This window comes from Argentina anserina, chromosome 1, assembly GCF_933775445.1.
Source record: "Argentina anserina chromosome 1, drPotAnse1.1, whole genome shotgun sequence".
Classification (NCBI taxonomy): domain Eukaryota; kingdom Viridiplantae; phylum Streptophyta; class Magnoliopsida; order Rosales; family Rosaceae; genus Argentina; species Argentina anserina.
In genome coordinates, this window is record NC_065872.1 from 9,421,911 (window position 1) to 9,439,904 (window position 17,994).

The 17,994-nt window shown below is 38.6% G+C and overlaps 3 protein-coding genes across 4 annotated transcripts; all 3 read right to left on the reverse strand.

The window, feature by feature from the left end:
- Positions 1-1,622: 1,622 nt before the first annotated feature.
- LOC126805124 (probable amino-acid acetyltransferase NAGS2, chloroplastic) lies at positions 1,623-7,979 on the reverse strand. 2 transcript variants are annotated; one of them, XM_050532231.1, is made up of 10 exons: positions 7,364-7,979; positions 5,621-5,708; positions 5,244-5,452; positions 4,979-5,130; positions 4,427-4,820; positions 3,671-3,768; positions 3,338-3,449; positions 3,032-3,191; positions 2,346-2,418; positions 1,623-2,005 (listed from the first exon to the last, which is right to left on the reverse strand). In XM_050532231.1, exons 1-10 carry the CDS (start codon positions 7,715-7,717, stop codon positions 1,855-1,857), a joined length of 1,791 nt encoding a protein of 596 aa, XP_050388188.1. In that variant the 5' UTR covers positions 7,718-7,979; the 3' UTR covers positions 1,623-1,854. The 2 variants fall into 2 exon arrangements, with proteins under 2 accessions (XP_050388188.1, XP_050388187.1); XM_050532230.1 differs by lacking the exon at positions 7,364-7,979 and adding an exon at positions 5,822-6,352.
- Positions 7,980-11,331: 3,352 nt separating this feature from the next.
- Positions 11,332-12,238, reverse strand: LOC126783417 (cysteine-rich and transmembrane domain-containing protein WIH2). Its single transcript, XM_050508885.1, has 3 exons — positions 12,071-12,238; positions 11,788-11,968; positions 11,332-11,631 (listed from the first exon to the last, which is right to left on the reverse strand). The coding sequence occupies exons 1-3, from the start codon at positions 12,120-12,122 to the stop codon at positions 11,586-11,588; spliced, it is 279 nt and encodes a 92-aa protein (XP_050364842.1). The 5' UTR covers positions 12,123-12,238; the 3' UTR covers positions 11,332-11,585.
- An 802-nt stretch (positions 12,239-13,040) lies between these two features.
- LOC126801340 (uncharacterized) lies at positions 13,041-17,080 on the reverse strand. The gene is given in 11 exon segments (XM_050528797.1): positions 13,041-13,772; positions 13,988-14,282; positions 14,371-14,532; positions 15,333-15,366; positions 15,368-15,414; positions 15,501-15,563; positions 15,700-15,845; positions 15,931-16,088; positions 16,337-16,391; positions 16,394-16,549; positions 16,937-17,080. Coding segments are annotated over 11 exon segments (1,473 nt in total). The 5' UTR covers positions 17,046-17,080; the 3' UTR covers positions 13,041-13,524.
- Positions 17,081-17,994: the final 914 nt, after the last annotated feature.

The window sequence follows — 17,994 nt, forward strand, 5'->3', positions numbered from 1 at the left end:
CCGGCGGCTAGGACTTCTTCCTCCTTCGACGTCTTTCGATTTATTGCCTTCATGATTTCCCAACGCTAATCACTCTCTCTCTCTCTCTCTCTCTCTCTCTCTCTCAGTTAGAGCTAGACCTAGATTTATAGTTTTTTTTCCGCTTTGATCATAAGGTTGTTATAAGACTTGGTCCGCAAGGATTTGTTTCCACCATAAATGTAGGAAACTTTTTCCTAATTACAGCTAGATTAGGTCTTCCCATGCCAACGAAAAATTATATCCTACGAACGCTAAACGAAAAATTAATTATATAATTTTTTTTCACTAAGCACAGACCAAAGTCCAAACACAAACTCGATTATTGATGCCACAAAGAATCAATTCCGTAAAACCACTCAGTACATCTGGTAATCAATATGCAACCTAAACGAACGAAGGCGGTGTTTAGAATTTGTCATTGTATATTCGTATTGGATGTGCTCACTAGTCTATTTGCAAGTCTTTGAACCCAATGGTTGACTAAAATCAGCTTCTAGCTCTAACTATGATGGGAATCACATAAGTAACCCATGTTCAAAAATGTGAAAAACTACTCAACGACTGACGGATCAGAATCCCCGGCCTCTTCTTGTCGCATTGCATTATATAGATCGATTGTATATTTCTTCGAATTAATAGTCTATGTTGCAACCGTAACTTGTTTGTTTCAATCCAACAACTGAGAAGCTATTGCTCAGTCAGTCACATCGCCACCAGCGTAATCACATTCGTTCCCCATAAGTAACTACATTACATATAGAAATACACAGAGATAAAGAAAATTAAGCTAAACAAGGCTAGGGTTTTAGAAAATGATCACTCGTGATTCCCATCATAACCCTCTTGAAAATCGTCATAAATCTCAGTGGCAAGCTGTAGCATGGACTATAGCTCCAACATGTACTCGGCATCCTCTGCCGGCTCAGGAGTTCTTTTCATCTTCTTCGTCTCCGAAACTCTATCTTCCTCTTTGGTGTCTGAAACACTATCCGCCTCATCTTCGACTCTTCGAGTGCTTCATCGGCCGTAGACCGCGATTTTAAGGAAGCTCTCTGCAGCCTCCTCGAGCGCCTGAGTTTCATGTTGGAGCGGTGAGTGAGGACAGAGCCAAACTCGGAATCTTCGAGAATGATCTTCCAATTGCCAACGCCGTACTTTGCTACTCCGGCTAACAGGGCTTCTTCCTCCTCCGCCATCCATTTTTGCGCCTGTTGGATGGAGGGAGCCATTCGTTCTCAAACATATTGGCCCCCCAAAAAAGGAAAAAGTTGGTAAAACCTAATCCAAGCAGGAATTCGAATCTTGATCCAACTCTATTAAAGTGCACTCGTAATTTGGGCCCCGTGGTTTATACATATCAGTTTATAGTTGTACACTACCCGTAATCCCAGTGATTTTGGGAAACACAGAACTCTATTCCTATTTTATCTAGAAATCAAATCTTTATCGAATGCGTCCCCATTCCCCGACTATGGTGAGCTTAGCAACCAAATTGATTCCGGTTATCGTTAAAACGAGCGTTGCTCTTCACTTCGTTGGGTTTTGGGTTCCATACTTAGATGATTATCACATTTCAATCACGAAATCATGCTGAGCTAGAATAACAGTTTCATTTCTAACCCTTTCATTAATAACTTTTTCAGAATGATTCATCTCTACACTATGCTAGACTTCTATTCAAAGTTTCCTCTCCTCAAATTACATGTCCTTAGAAACTTGATTGCTTGTACTTTACAATTTCTCTGAAAGTGAACCTAAAGGATCGAAATGAAGAGAAGTGGGTTGGGACTCAAAATGCATAATCCACAAACATGCCACAGGGATATAAGAGCTCTAATAGAACACCCTATCAACAGTAATTCCGCCAGTATCAGGTACCAGCTGCTTCATATAGTACTTCGATCTACGGGACAGATTGATCTTTTCCCTGCGTTTCTCTGGTATTGAATCAATTGAGCATTCAGAAAATCCACGTCTTTTAAACCTGTACAGCAAAAAAACACGGGTTCGTCAAGGGTGAGCACGACATTCACTGAATGCAATTAAGGATATTGCTTTCAATTGTGTGACAATTTGATGTTTAAGGGGAAGAGAAAATAATTATGCAAATCTTCCCACATGCTGATGACATTCTGGCTGCAAGCATCAGTAAGTTTTATTGATCCATATGATAACAACAATCATGTCATATCAACAATTTAGGATCAGTACCCCAGCCAAAAAACATGAACTACATTAAGTAGACCGACACCCTATATTCCTCTACTTGTAAGCCAAATTCAAGTGTATATAAGATGCGGGTATTTCAAGTAGCTGAAACTAACCAATCTGCAGTGCGGGTTGTTAACAAGAAAAGTTTTTCCAATCCATGAGAAGATGCCTTCTTCTCCATGTAATCTGCAATTCAAAATCCAAAATATTATGATAAATTACAGGAGCTACAATGATATACAAAAGATTATAGAGCTCATCTACGTCAACCGTTTCGTACATTTGGGGCTATCTAAGACTACAAAAGGAATTATCATTGAACATATTTACCATAACACCAGTTGCTAATAGAACATATGTAAACCACGTGCAGTACTAAACAGGTTTGGCTAAAAAGGAATAATCTACCCCGGAAGTCCAGGTGGGTTTCCACCTTTAAAGTTTAGAGTGAAGTATGACAGTTTTACATCGTGTTATTAAGAGTGAATTCTTTTGATCTTAGAAAGACTTGAGATTTATAGACTTATAAGTTTCAATAGGTACCTAGATGAATCTTTTATTCCAAAGGGACCTGTATCAATAATCCTATTTAAAAAGTGTTGAAGCAAAACGGGTTTTGGATGTGTGAAATTAAGTGTACTTGAAATACTTGGTTATTTTTCTACTTTATTTTTTCTTATTCACATACTCAGCTACTGTTATTATAATCAGATATATGCAATTTGCTCAGTAATGTACATTATGATTACAGTAACAACAAAAACAAGAGCAAAGCAACAAGTGCAGAACTATATCGTACCAAGTAACTTATCTCCCTGTCCTTGTCCCCGACAATCGGGAGAAACTGCAATCGCAGCCACCTCTGCACATTTCTCCTCCCAGAAAGGAAAAAGAGCACCACATGCGATAATTTGACCTTCTCTTTCAACAACAACGTATGAATTCATTGCTTTAAGTAGCTATTAAAACAAACCAACACCACTATGAGAATACTGAAGAATCAGTTCAAGAAAACAAATGACAATTCTTTTTCAGTTATAAAGTACAGTGAACCTAAAATATAGTAGTATAGTAATGAGTATTCAAATAGTCAAGGAGCAGAAACCTCTTCGTCAGTTCTCGTAACCAACGTGCCAGCTGCTTCCAAAGGTTGTATAATTTGTCGTATTCCAGAGAGATCGGACTCTCGAGCCATCCGAGTTCCTTCATAAACGTCACTATGTATGGAAAAAAACACATCCATCAGTGCATGGGTGGAGAAAGCCTTAGCTAAACAATAGGTGCCACATCATCCAGCTTTCAATTTATTTGGTTAAAGAGGTTAGAAAATGGAGGAATTTGTAACAGAACCAAATCCAATAATCTACCCAATTGACCTAGTAGAGAATTTTATAACATGAACCTGTAATGTAAGAGAAACAAAAAAATAGTTAAGTACCTTGCCACCATAGTCCCCATCCCATCTCTTTTAAATAATTCCAAGAGCAATACTCCCCCTTTAGTGCCATCTAACAGATGAACTCTTTGGACACCTCCCTGACATAAATCAAAACTACCATTGGCTGGGTTCTTTAACGGAAACTTCAAGCTATATTCAGGCACAAGTTATGCGTAGACCTTATAGTTTAACCATGTCAAACAAACAAGCATTCCGATAGTGTTCAATGATTCAAGATCAGAACTGGTTTCAGGCTCAATAATATAGCCTTCTGTAAACAAAATAAGTGATATTGGAACTGCAAGTGATTTTCGAGTAAAAAGCATACATATTCTATATTTCCGCAACTCCATCCATATTTGAAAGATTATCATTTAAAGGACTCAACCAAAGTCAATGGACAATCTCAGACTATGAGCTTGTAGCAAAATAACAATTCTAAACTTCTGGCTGTGTGCAAATACACACATAGTAAAACTAAGATCCCAGCAATTCCAATATCAAACTTTGTTGCACAGAACATAATTGGCCCATTTTGTTGACTTCATAATTAATCATAGTATAGCATGATTAAGAACAGTTTTTCATTGAAAATAATTTCATTTGGAGAAATTAATTCAAATCATATAAAAAATATGCTCTGTAGTACATCTTAAAGTGTGTCAGATCGGACATGAGACAAGATACTTTTATAACTTCTAAAACATATTTAGGTTAATAAATTTCATATAAACAATAATAGGGGAGGTATCTTACCCGGCAAACAAAGGCTGCAGCAGCCAATTCTGAAAGGTACCCGCTTAATCGACTTTGCCGCTCGTGACCTCCAATTGCAAAACCTTGTTCACCAGACCATAATCCATTGCCATTGTCAAAACCAACACCATTATTAAACCTAGGAATATGCTTTTCCTTAAAAAAATTCCCATTATCCTGTCCAAGATGATGAAGATTTTCTTCATCAACAGCTTTAACATAACTAGCGGCGATTTCGCTCTGAACAGCCCGCTGACGAATCAACATGTCAGCTTCTTCAAGAGTCAAGAAACGAATCAGACGTCCACTCTCATCAAGAATTGGACCATCTATTATGCAAATAAGCTTATCTGCTCCAATAGCCAAGGAACAAGCTGTTGCAACTTCATACGTGCTGAAATATTAAAAGCATAAAACCATCATGAACTGGGCACTACTACCATATAAGAAGAGTTGGAAGCAAGAAATAATGAACCAAATAGACAATAAGCATCACCGGACTTATTCTTTAACAGAAAGAAAACTATTAGAAGTTGTGTCAATATATCATACTTGCAATTCAAAACTTCTCCAGAACTTGAATAACCAAGGTTGCTCAGTAGCACAATACAACCGCCATCAAGTCTCTCACGCATACGAACTACATCCACCTTCTTAACTTCACCTGTTGCCCCATAATCAACACCAGCAACAACTCCTCTCCTCTAAAAATATCATGCAAATTCTTTAAAACTTGGTAACAGTAGCAGATACTTCACAAATCGAGCAAACAACTCAAACATCACATTTACTACATCTGAAAGTACAACATTCTTACCTTAGCTGCAAGGAAGTTACCACTAGCTACACTAACACCAACTTCATGCCATCGACTACTTTCACCATGCCGACGAATATTGCATATGGAGGGTCCCGGTGAAAGCTTGGCCTCTATATCCATAGTAATCTTCCCAGCAGCTTCCTTTGCAGCCGTCAGAGAATCCGAGTCGGTCACTCTATACTGACCAGCAAACTTTGGACTCTTGCCTGCGACAATTAACAACTTAACACTCTGAGCATCAATAATTCAACTACTAAACCCCAATAACTCCAAAACCTAAAACAAAACAAAATTACTCCATCTTAACTTCAATTTTCATATCATCGAAACAACAAACACTAAGAAACATACAAAACAATGTGACAATAGTTTACCTCTCTGAGCTAAAAGCGAGTCGATTTCGACATGTGTCCCTGGAACAAGAACAAACTTGATCCCCAGGTGATGGAGAAATGCAATATCCTGAAAATCAACATCAGACAATTCATCCACAAATTTAACCTCAGTAAAAAACATTGAGTAAAAAAAAATTAAACTTTCTCCATTTTCTGAGCTTAGAGAAATAAAGGACTGGCCTTTAGTATAGGGTCTATATGATTAGGGCTGTTGACGATTTCGCCGGAGATGATGACGACGAAGGTGGCGCCGCGGTGGGCCCAGAGGTAAGGCCAAGCCTCTCTAAACCACCGCACGAACTGCTCGTCCTCCATCGAGTTATAATTCTCGCCGTCGCTCTCCTCCATCACCGGCCCGAACGCCGCCGCCGCATGGGGCCGGCGCGAAATTCCGACTCTGCCCCTCTCCGGCCGGCGATTCACCACCGCCAGCTGGGAGGGGATGGCGGCTGGGGTGAGGGAAAAGCGGCGGGGCAAGAACGGCGGGTGGGCGGCGGCGGGAGTGACGTGGCAGTGGGAGGAGAGAAAGGTGGCGGCCATGGCGGGAATTGGGGAAGAGAGATGAAGACCCTAATTGGGATTTTGGAATCAAAGAGAGAAGCGGCTAGAATTGGGTGTGTGGACACCTACCCGCGCAAATTGATTCGTTCGGGTTTGGAATTTGGAGGCGGATCTTATATAGACATAATCTAATTCCTAATCTTTCAAAATTGGTTTGCTATTTATTACGAATCTTGTGTAATTTAATCTTTGATTAGGAATATTATACATCATATTGCTTATGTTTAACTATCTCTTACTATTGTTACAAACTCACAATGATGAAGCTTAAAGAGGGATGGTGATTTCGAACACCACCAAAGTACCAATTAGCGACCCTTTGTTAGCACCAAAGGAAACTAGCTATAAAAGCGACCTTCTCTTTATTGTCTTTTTGAGATACTGTATACAAGTGTAACTCACTAGTGATGAACAATACTAGTATCTTCACTTCTATCACACTTTTGGTCTCTAGCAAGTTTTGTTAGAACATATAGTATTTGTTTATATATGGATGGTATGCAACAACTTATATGCACACTAAATTATTCGACATTAGACACCTGTATATGCGTAATATAATGTATTACACACGTGTATAAAATTATAAATTGAGTATTAGCGTCGCGTACCTAAATAGTACACTACATTTCCTCTTGTTGGGACTTGGGAGTATTTTTGGAAATATAAAGCTCTACTAGTTGATTCGAGCTCGTCGTGCATATATGACACAAAGAACAGCCATCCCACTTGTAACTAAAAAAACGAATAGCCATCCCCACTAAAATTTGTATCCCCCATCTTTTTCTTCTTTAGTCAATGATGACTTGCTCCATTCAAGTGAATAGGTCCCAAAATGTACAAGCAAGAGGTTGGCCCGGTAAGTTAAAATTATGTTGATGTGACGAAGGGCGAGTACGGAAAAGTCTGAAGTGATCGGTTGGTAGCTAACTACACTGGTAAAGCCTACACTATCTCACTGTGCTGGGATTCTTTTCCTGCGTACCAAATTCACGAGCCATCGTTTCATGGGGACACTCTCAAGTCTCAACAAGCTCATAGATTTGTTCTCTAACCCTCACCATAACCCTTCTGTTACCCCGTGGCATTTACCGCATTTACCGCAAAACTGTACTCGTCTTAATTAGTAAAATAATGTGTAATGAGGATAGGAGTGTTCACCTGAAGTATGGCATCGAAGTAAGGACTAGCAACAATCTCGCCGGCGATCACCACGACAAATGTCCGGCCTCTGTTGAGGAAAATGTACGGCTGAACTTCCCGGAGGGCGTGCACGAATCTCTTGTCTTGGTCGGAAACGACATAAGCTTCACTTCTTTCTGAACCGTACCCTTGAGCTACCGAGCACCTTTCTCTTGAGCTCTTTCCGATTTTCTGCCACAAACGAGCCAACCCTGCTGTCCCAAATCTCTGATTCTTCACATTCAAACTGTAATTGGGTTTGCAGGGCCATGAAGATGATGACCAAGCTTGGCCTGTGTTGTAATCACTACACGGCCTTGATCTAGTAGCCATTCTTGTGCTAAAACCCAGGAAACGAAAAAAAAATGAAAGGGAAATTTTTTATATCAGTCAGCGGTTTATGTGTTATATACCGGTAGCAGCAGAAACGCGGCAAAACGATAGAGTTGAGAGAGAGGGATGAGTTGGGACTTGGGAATGTGAAGGACACTTGTCCCTTTTATAGAAAGCTAGCAAGGCTTTGATGGTGATCGGAGAATAGTTTGGCATCGTGAAAGAGACTCCATTCTTCTCTGTTATGTGTGCCTTTTCCGTTTGCCTAGCTCTGTCAATGTCGATTCTTAATTTTCACAGTTTTATATAATCGCAGTCTTCAAAATTTGATTTATATAACCTACAGTCTCATAGGCTGCTGTGTGTTTATTACATTTTGTGTAAGAAGTATCAAATTTGTAAATGATTAAAAGCATCTTGGAAAATCAATTTACTATTTAGTTTTGATAAGACAATATATTGAGCAAAAGCTGAGGAAAATGTAGCATTACTAAAAATAGCGTAGTGAGCAGCGGTTCCTTTCACAAAGTATACTCAAGCATCAAAGTTTAATTTTTTTTAAATAGAGCATCTCTTATTTTTTCTCACACTCAATCCCCACACCAACATTTACACATACATTTACGTACATCCAATTTTCTCCCATAACAATCTCTCTAATCTCACACGGATGACTCATTTTTTTCTTTTCTTAGTCTTCTTCTCTCTTTGTGTCTTCTTCCACCTTCTTTTTTTTTCCAAAATTAAATCTCTAACCCTAAAAATTAAAGTTTAATTCTTAAATTAAAGTGATAGATCACACTTGGGATTAGCTCACTCCACCATTCCACAAGAAGTTATGTGCGGCCTCCACTCCTCTAGCGAGCACAGGATGTCATGATTGAATTGGGGATTTTCCCATTTGGAATTTCTGGTTTTATGCGTTTGCTTTCCATCCACCCTCGGTTACATATGCTTAGAGGTATTTTGATGCATATAATGTAAAACAATCAGTTCAAAGTGTGAATCACATAGTATTTTGTGTACATTGGTTGAATCTCATCTTTTATGTACATTGTCAAAAAAAATTGTCTTCGGCCTTTCAAACCCTCCCTAGATTACAATTCTAGATCTGCCACTGGTTCCAAGTATCCCCTAAGCACCCATCTAGGATCTGTCACTGGTAGTGAGCAGTAAGCATCATCATTTCAACTTTTTCAAGTTAATATGCACTAGAAAATGATGAAAGACACAATGTAGCCTCTACAATTCTTTCATTTTCTTTATTTGTGTTGCGTTATTTCAAGCAACAAGTCATTTCCTTTCTTTTCAAATTCATTCGGAAGTCCTTCCAAGTTCATAAGAACTAGCTAGTGTCAATACTCAATACCCTCGACCAAACGCCTCACCATCATCCACACTTCTAGAGTTCAAGACGTCTTCTACAGACAAGGACACAGGATCGAACCAATCAATCCAAAACTTAGTGCCTAATCATCCCAGATTGTGCGATTAACTTGGGCACTAATAATCATTATGGTGGTGAAGTCCCATCAAGTTTTCATGCTCATGTATCTTTCCCTGACGAGTGGCAATCGATATATTTCATTTGATCGTCCAGGCATAGGGTACACAATGAGAGAAATGACGAAAGCGAAATCACACGGCCAGATGAAAATTCTCCAGCTGATAGCGTGATATGAGCTTATCTGCATAAGTTTAAAAGCATCTCCCCTAATGTTCAGAACTTCAGCCACGACGTATCTATACTTGGTCTGCAATCAACCTTAGTGTCTTAAATCTCTAGTTTGTCACCTTCAAACTGTAACCGGGAAGTTTAGGGTCTACAGATACACGACGAAAGACCCAAGCTTGGTGTCCATGAGTTTACTTTTTCGTATACACTCCATGGTCTGGATCATATTTCTGCAAAAACAGAGTTTTGATTGGGGTTGAGAGGAATGTCCTAGCTCGGAAGCATATGCTTCCAGTTGCCTACAAGATCATCTCCTAACTATATATCCCAAACATGCATATGGCTTGCGTCCATGTCTGACGGGGCCACATTCAACTTCATCGTGATAGAACTTCCCAATCGAAATTGATACCTTGCGACTTTCACTGATGTGAGTCTCCTCCGAGCTTTTCTAGATCTATCAAACTGACGTGTCACATATCCACTTCAATCTTCCTACTATGAAATGCACTAAACACTGATCCATATAAGATTACGAGATAGTACTTTATAATCATTTCCATATAAGATTACGTGAGTACTTTAGAATCATTTGGTTTGTTACAAGAAAGAGCCGAGGTCAATGCGAACTCTATTTGCATCGGACCATTACATGAGATTATGATCAAGTTCAAACACTACTGTATGTATGTTACTTATATTGGTTATATAGTTCCATTTGAAATAGATAGACTAATGGTAGAAACTACCATGAAGTCCACCATTCTTCAGTAGAGGAAAGAGCTTATACCAGAGGAAAAAGTTCTGGTCGCTGGCGTAAAATATTATTAGTTTCTATGTCATGCATCAATGCATCTAGGAGGATGAAGACTTCAGCTATTATTAAGTTATTAACCAAACAAATAGTTCCCCCTCAAAAAAAAAAACCAAACAAATAGTTGGTTGGTAGAACTTGTAATTCCAATATCATTCAGACAGGATTGAAAATATTTTCACAATGAAAGCTCCTATGAAACAAGAGGGAGAAAAATTCACAGAAAACAAAATCAAGTAAAGCACAGCTATGTCAAGACAGGCCTGAGCGACTCTTCTAATAACCACTAGGTATCAGACACCTGGGATCTTTTCCTAATCTTCCTATCTGATGGTAACAACCTGAGGTCCATGAAGGCCATTGTCAAACGTATTGGCCCTGTTATTGATTTATTGAACACGCGATGATACAAATTGCTATTATGAACTCTCTCAAAAGCTGTCTGATCCGAAATGGAGTAAAGATTGTCACAATAAACTAACATAGGAGAAGGAATAGAGGCACAATATCCTTCTACAGCTGTATTGGCAAGAATATAAGTTGGGCTGGACAAGTTATAGCATGGTCAAGCTGAAATATATCTCGTCCAAAGTATCAAAACTACTCCACAAAGCTAGATCCCATGTCCAGTCCTCATTCCTATATCTGTTTTAGGCCCACTACCACAGCTAACAAAAGGGAACCTGGTCACCGACAATTTTATACTAAAAATCAGAAAATAGACTAACAAAGCATACTGACTAAGTCACTGTCAAATTATCAATGGATGCATTCATCAACTTACTGTGACTAAGTCACTACCTCAAATAACATCACAAAACATTAGGAATAGGAAAGCAATATGCTTGTCTACACTCTACAATGAGCTGTAGGCCACTGGCACTAGTGCTGGGGTCATATAATAGATAGTTGAACCTCTAAGAGTAGAACATAATTAAAGGAATGAACAATGACATCCTATCTTATACCCCAAATAATCAAATCCAACAAGAAAATAAAACAAGCACAAGAAAAAGTGAAGGAAAACACCAAATCAGCTTTCATAGATAAATCTATCCATAAGAAAAGAGCATCATCAGAACATCAGAAGATAATCCAGAGACACCATGTATATACTCTCCCAAGTACGAAAATAAAATGACAAAGTCATTAGGTCCATTTAGCTGATAAAACAACAGTCAACTACTAATCCACAATATCCACATAAACACAACCTACTATTATTCAAGTGAAACAGAAAATTTGTTCAGCTAAATGATTCTGCATATCGCAATCCTAAACAGCACCGCCAAACATCAGACGGTATTACTTGATCCTAAATGTAAAACTTCAATGACATGTTACCCCGCGATGAAGCAATGTAGAGCATCCAATCTCCCTCAGAAGCAAGCATCCAACAGGCAACAACAGCAAAGCGCCGCTAGACTGAAAAACAACAACCACAACAAAAATAAATCACATAAACAAACACTCTCAATCATCGCAATTCTGAATCTACGAATCTATCAATCAATTTGTTACTCATGACATCAAAATCAAATCAAACCGAACCAAGAAAACCATGATCTGAATTGGGCTTACCATCCTTCAAGGCAACCAGAGCTCTGTTGTTGCTGAGGAGGATGCTGAGCATACTGTTGTTGAGGGTAGCCTTGTTGTGGGTAGCCCTGTTGAGGATACCCTTGTGGAGGGTAGCCCTGCTGAGGTGGGTATCCCTGTGGAGGGTAGCCTGCTGGTGGGTAAGCATCCTTTGGTGGGTAACCTAGTAACACCAAAGAAACCAAACACCATTGTTAAACCACCAAACCAAAATCCAAGAAACAAGAAAACATGCAAGAGCAAAATCTAAGAAACAATCAGATACCCTGAGGAGGAGGAACACCAACTGGAGCCTGCTGCTGATTGTAGTAGCTCATTCTGGCAAAGAAGAATCCGAAAGAGACTTACTTGGGGGGTTTTGGGGTGAAAGAGTGAAAATAAGAGGTGGGGTTAGTTAGTTTTATAGGGTTGGGGGGGGGGGGGGGGGGGTAGAGTCGGCGAGAGAGCTTGAGACGTTTCGGGGAAGTCGGGGGTGGGATTGTGAAGAAGATAATGAGAGAGGGTGCCGAATATTTAGGGGTGGTGAAGACGCGGTTTTGACACGGAGAGGGTTATCGCAGTACATGGTAGTTGAGACTGGCTAGCGCATGATGGCCATCATGACGTCAAATTTCACTTCCCCATACGTTGACGGACATGTTTTCTACTCCTATCTTACAGTAGCGTAAAGCAAGATTCGTCCAGATGTATACCATATATACTGAATTCAACGGTGGATAAAGGGTGTCTTAAAATACACGTGGAGTCCGTGGAATATATGAATGGTGGATTAGAGGCGCTGCACGCATGCAGCGCTGCACCATAGAATTTCTCGCGTAAAACATATTTACTTATATCAAATAATTATTCTATGTACCCGTCACACTACGTGTGTACCCAGCCAATCATAATACGTCATAATATAATTAACATGCACGCGGTGAAAATAGTACAAATTTATTTACATATAAAAACCAATCAGAAACAATCACAGTAAAAAATGGACTAATAACATTAAATTGGTACGCCACGTGGGATATGTGACGGATATATATAATAATTTCTCATATAAGATATATAGTAATAACAAAATCTATTACATAAGCTCAAATCATATACCAGTGTTCACAAGAATGGTAATATTAAAGACTTAAATTCGAGAAAGATATTGAAAATTTGCTCAATACCATTTGGTCTAACTATGTTCGACTCACAAAACATTCTTTATAACGTTTCAATTGTTAACACGAAATAATAATAATAATAATAATAATAATAATAATAAGCGTCAATGAGAATTACAATAAAATTTGTAAAAGGGTTGAAATTGGCAGTAGGCAGCTGTAGACGTCCACCCTGTGTGAGGATCCTACTCGCATTCCACCCATCTTTGCCTGCCTTGGGGCAAAAGTAAGTGACCTCTCATACGCAACAAGAACGAAGACACATATGGAGCCGCAACTATGAAACTGACGCGGACAAGCATTATAGTACTAATTCGTCTTAAGAATTTCCAATTCTATTAGTCCACATCAAGTAGACTGGCCATGGTCTGAACTAAATGTACTCCAAGTAGTATCAAAATGATCGAAACAGACTCCTAAACGTACTGTAGCTTTTTTTGAATTACCCTGAAGTTACAAAAAAAATCATCCAGGTTTGCTCAGAATGATCATACAGGTTACCGCCACACAACAAAATCTATCTACGGAATTTACAGCAAGTGTTGTGCGCGTGACACTAGGAGAACCACCAGCGGCGGCGCTGCTCATCAGTCTTTCTGCTGCTCAGTGGGGTGGTGGTTATTCTATGAGCATTTGCAGCAAACCACTTGGCAAAAACAGGAGACGAAGCAAGTTCTTCCAAGGCTTTCTCCGTCGTCTGTGTGGTGACTTTCTCCCACTCTTGTACTGACACTGCTCTCTTCTCAGGTGTAGTGTGAATATACGAAGGGTATAACCTTTCTGATGGTGATGCACTTCTAGAACCTGTAACAACAATTAGTACATTAATGCTTTACTCATTTGACCAAAATAATTTATGTAAAAAGAAAATGAAATGTACAGGAAACAAGCAAACCTAGGCCAGATGAAATGCATGAAGCCAGTGTAGAGTTTCTGGATCCAGGCCTCGGGAACTTATAGTCTTCATCACTTTGAAACTCGTTGATAATCTCATCAGGTGCATATCCAGGTGGAGAATCAGGAAGCTCTGATCTTCCACTTTTCTTTTTTGGGTGATAACATAAGACTTGCTACTGGATACCTGTACATGCGCCGGTGACGAATCCATCTGAAGATTTCCTGCACTGAAGAGATTATGCCTCCAAGTATTATAGCAATTGTCCTTGCTATAAAAGAGACTACCGTTCCGAATGCTATAGTTATTCTCCTCATAAAAGAGAGTACAACTCCAAACATAATAGCAACTTTCGTCACTATGAAAGGGACTAAAGGGACTGCTATGGCTCCTGCTGCCAGTAGCTGATCGCTAGAACTCTGAAAACAAAACAAGGAATCTAAATCACCAAATAGAAAATTAGACATTTACAACCACACAGTTAGATATAGATATAATATAACTTACCTGTGAAAGCATAAGAACAGATATGAACCGGATGGTCCACAAAACAAACAAAGATGTGCTAGAATCAATTGATCCATCTTCTCTCAAGGCCATTTTACGAACTGTCCAGAATCCTAACCATGCTCCAGCTAGAAAAATGAAAGCCAGAAGAAATATAGCCAACTGCATATAATGAGAGCACTTTCCAGTTAGTATAAACTTAAAATACAATTACCATATATATTTGCAGTGTAATGTAGATTTATACTGAATCAAGCGATCAGGCAAAACATATATTTCAGGCTTTAGGGTCTACTGCAGAGAATGTATTATAGATAATTACTATAAATAAGAAAGAACAAAAAAAAAAAAGCAAAACAGACATAAATTCAAAATGACTCATGTGAGGCTTGATGTCTAATTTATTAAGCTAGAGGTATGATGATGTTCAAAAACTTGACTTTCCATGCATCAATTACTACACCTAAAAGAGAGCAAATTGAAATCAACACCCAGGGGGCAAAATTTTGAAAGATCTTTGAAAGAGTTGACATATTTTAAGAGAAAATAATAAATAAATAAATATCATATTTCATTAGAATGAAGATTCTTTAATCAGCTCATATTTAAGCATACAAAATGTGCCAATATTGATGTAGGTATGATGAACTCTTTTCACCTAAAAGCTGATCTACGCATATCGTTTGAAACCACAACAAATTTATCACATAACTAAATATAATGATGGGCCTCAATTTGCTCAACTTAAGTTGGCTCGCTCAGCAAACAAGAAGATAAACGTATTGCATGACCATTATAGTCGCTTCCTACAACTAGCAATGCAGAAATAGAATAGTCATTTTACAGTTAATTTTAAACATTAATACCGTGAAATACGATGGGATAGTAAGGTTGAAAAATCAACTGCTTTATGGTAGAAATACTAGGGCAGTTATCAATATCTATACATATAACTTACATACAGGATTATACATCTCTTCACTAATTCCAAGCTGATCGCACTAGCCCTGGGATGTAGCTGAGGAGAAAAGATCCCAAACCAACCTGAAAAAAAAAAGGAAAATTAAAATGGATCATAAAAGTAATATGAACAGGTAAAAAGGTGAACTAACTTAAGCCTTGACACATACCACAGATGAAAACAAAAATAATCCGAGCGAATTCTTCCGACCTGTTGGGAGAAGCTTCATCCCCTGTAACCAGCCAGAAAAAACAGTGCCATAATAATCAGTTTTGATAGGGTACATATTTTAAAAAGGATCTGTATTGCATGCCTAGATTATAATGATACATAAAGTACAAAAGTGCAGGAAAGGAAAAGTACATTACCTGAAAAAGGATAATCAATATTACAAGGGCCACCCCTATTGCCATTCCACTGCCGTAATAGAAGACTAATGAATTGCTCAGCAAAGGCGCCAAACTCATCAAGATCACACCAGATACGAAAAGTACTAGGCGATATATATAGAATTCTGCGAAATAAAGACACATTAGTGAGCCAGGAACTAGAAGCAAGGGTCTTAGTAACAGTATATGCATGTGAGATTGAGAAGTTACCTTCTTTAAGCGACACCTCAAAACTCTCCAAGGACGAACCACCTGTCCGTATATCTACTATTTTGTGCTCATAAGGAGACATGGATCCAAACCAGGACCCCTTGGAAACTTTCTCCCACTGGTTCTGAGGGCACATTCCTGTCCCAAGTGATGCATTTCTGCCAGAAAAGTAACACATCTAAGTCATGCATTAAGGAGTATACTTTAAAGCATTTCTTCTATAAAAACAAAACCTTTACCCAAATCACTAAGGATTATACTATAAATAGTGGAGTACTGCACAAAGACCTCTAAAAAAAACAGAAAATAAACTACCAAACATAATGTATCGTCATAAATCATTCGTATTCAGTACAAACAAGCCTTGCATGCAAACAATAACTAGAATCATACTACAAAAAATCACCTGTGGAAACAAACCTCAAAAGGCATCACACGATAGCTTGAATTTATGGCAATTCTACCCTCACCGTGTCAGCAAACCTCTCCAGATTCTTAAGCCTTGACAATCCAACAACACGAACTCTCCCACACAACACTAGATTATCACGCTTAGCACCAGGAGAATTCCGCACCACCACGCCATTCAAGAATCGCAAAGTAGCAATCTCACCAACAACTGCAAAACCAAATCCACAAATCCATTACAACCCTAAAAACACAAAACTCTCACCATCCCTATGAAACCAAGTTACCTAGATCTACATATTAACTCCAAAAAAAAAAACACACACACACACTCGATCAAAATCAAGCTTGAACTCCTCAAATTCATCGATGCATAAACAAGTAAAGCCCTAAATTGAGTTCTAGAATTTTCCAAAATCCCGTAGCAAAATTTACAAACTCCATTCTTTCCTCGCTCATCACAATGTTCAACAAAGCAGAGAATCAAAGAGCAACAGAGAACTCAAATTACTGTCCGTAACATCAAAAACCCTAAGTATTTTAATTTTTCACAGCGCGATAAAAATTGAGAGAGTAACTGGAGGAAGAAGAAAGTTACCTAGGGAATGCGGAGTCGGCGATTCAGAGGAAGAAGAAGAGGGGAGGGTGAACAAGAGAAGGCACAGAACGCAGGCAGCGACCTGAAGCCGCTTAGAAGAAGAAGCCATGGTTTTTCTGGGTTTGGACTTTGGAGTCTCAGAGATAAAAGAGACCTCCCTTCACTCTATTCAAGGGTAGAAGAAAGGCGCGCGTTGGAAATACGCAATGTTTAAAAGGGTATTTCGGTATTTATATTTATTTCGGATCCGCGGCTTGGACGTGTTTTAGTATTTGGGCCGGGTTTTCAATATCGTAATATTTGCCCAAAATCAAACTACCAAGTGCAACTCCTATCTTCTTCTTCTTCTTCTTCTCACCTATACTTCGATCTGGAGAGTCTTGGTGGAACGAGCGAGGTAAGTTTTCTCGTCAAGTTTTATTTTTTTTATTTTTTGTTGATGAAGGATATGGTTTATCAAGTAACATTTATATCCATGAAAGTAAGTTCGTTTAATAAGAGTGTGGGTGTGAAATAATCAAACTAAATTTAGTGTGATTTTCAGATTGGGGAAATTTGCCAAACCATATTTTGGATTCAGTGTGGTTATTCTGCTTTTGCTTTTGAACCTGAATGACAGAAGCTGCAACATGAGAGTGATATAGTGGATATGCATCAATCTGCTTTTGGTTCAGTAATTCAGTCACACTGTAGGTTGGATATTAATTAATGTATTGCTTAAATGTTTGGTTTTAATTAGTTCAAGAGAGTGATACATGAGTACATGACATATCCAGGTTTAAAAGAAAAGGTCAGTTGATACAGAATAAGTATTTACCTAGTTCTGGTTGGTAACAGGTTTTTACCCTACCGTGAAAGGAAAATTTGAAATTTCTAATTCAAGTAGGTTTTTTTTTTTGGTCTGATAATTCAAGTAGGTCTATTTACCGATTATGTTTAAATAAGGGTCTAATCCACGAGTGATTTCAACTTCCTACGCAGATAAATCATTTTTTGATTGAGCATTTTATCAAGGATATAACAGACACCTTCTACGTACCTTTAAATTCCACTTGTCA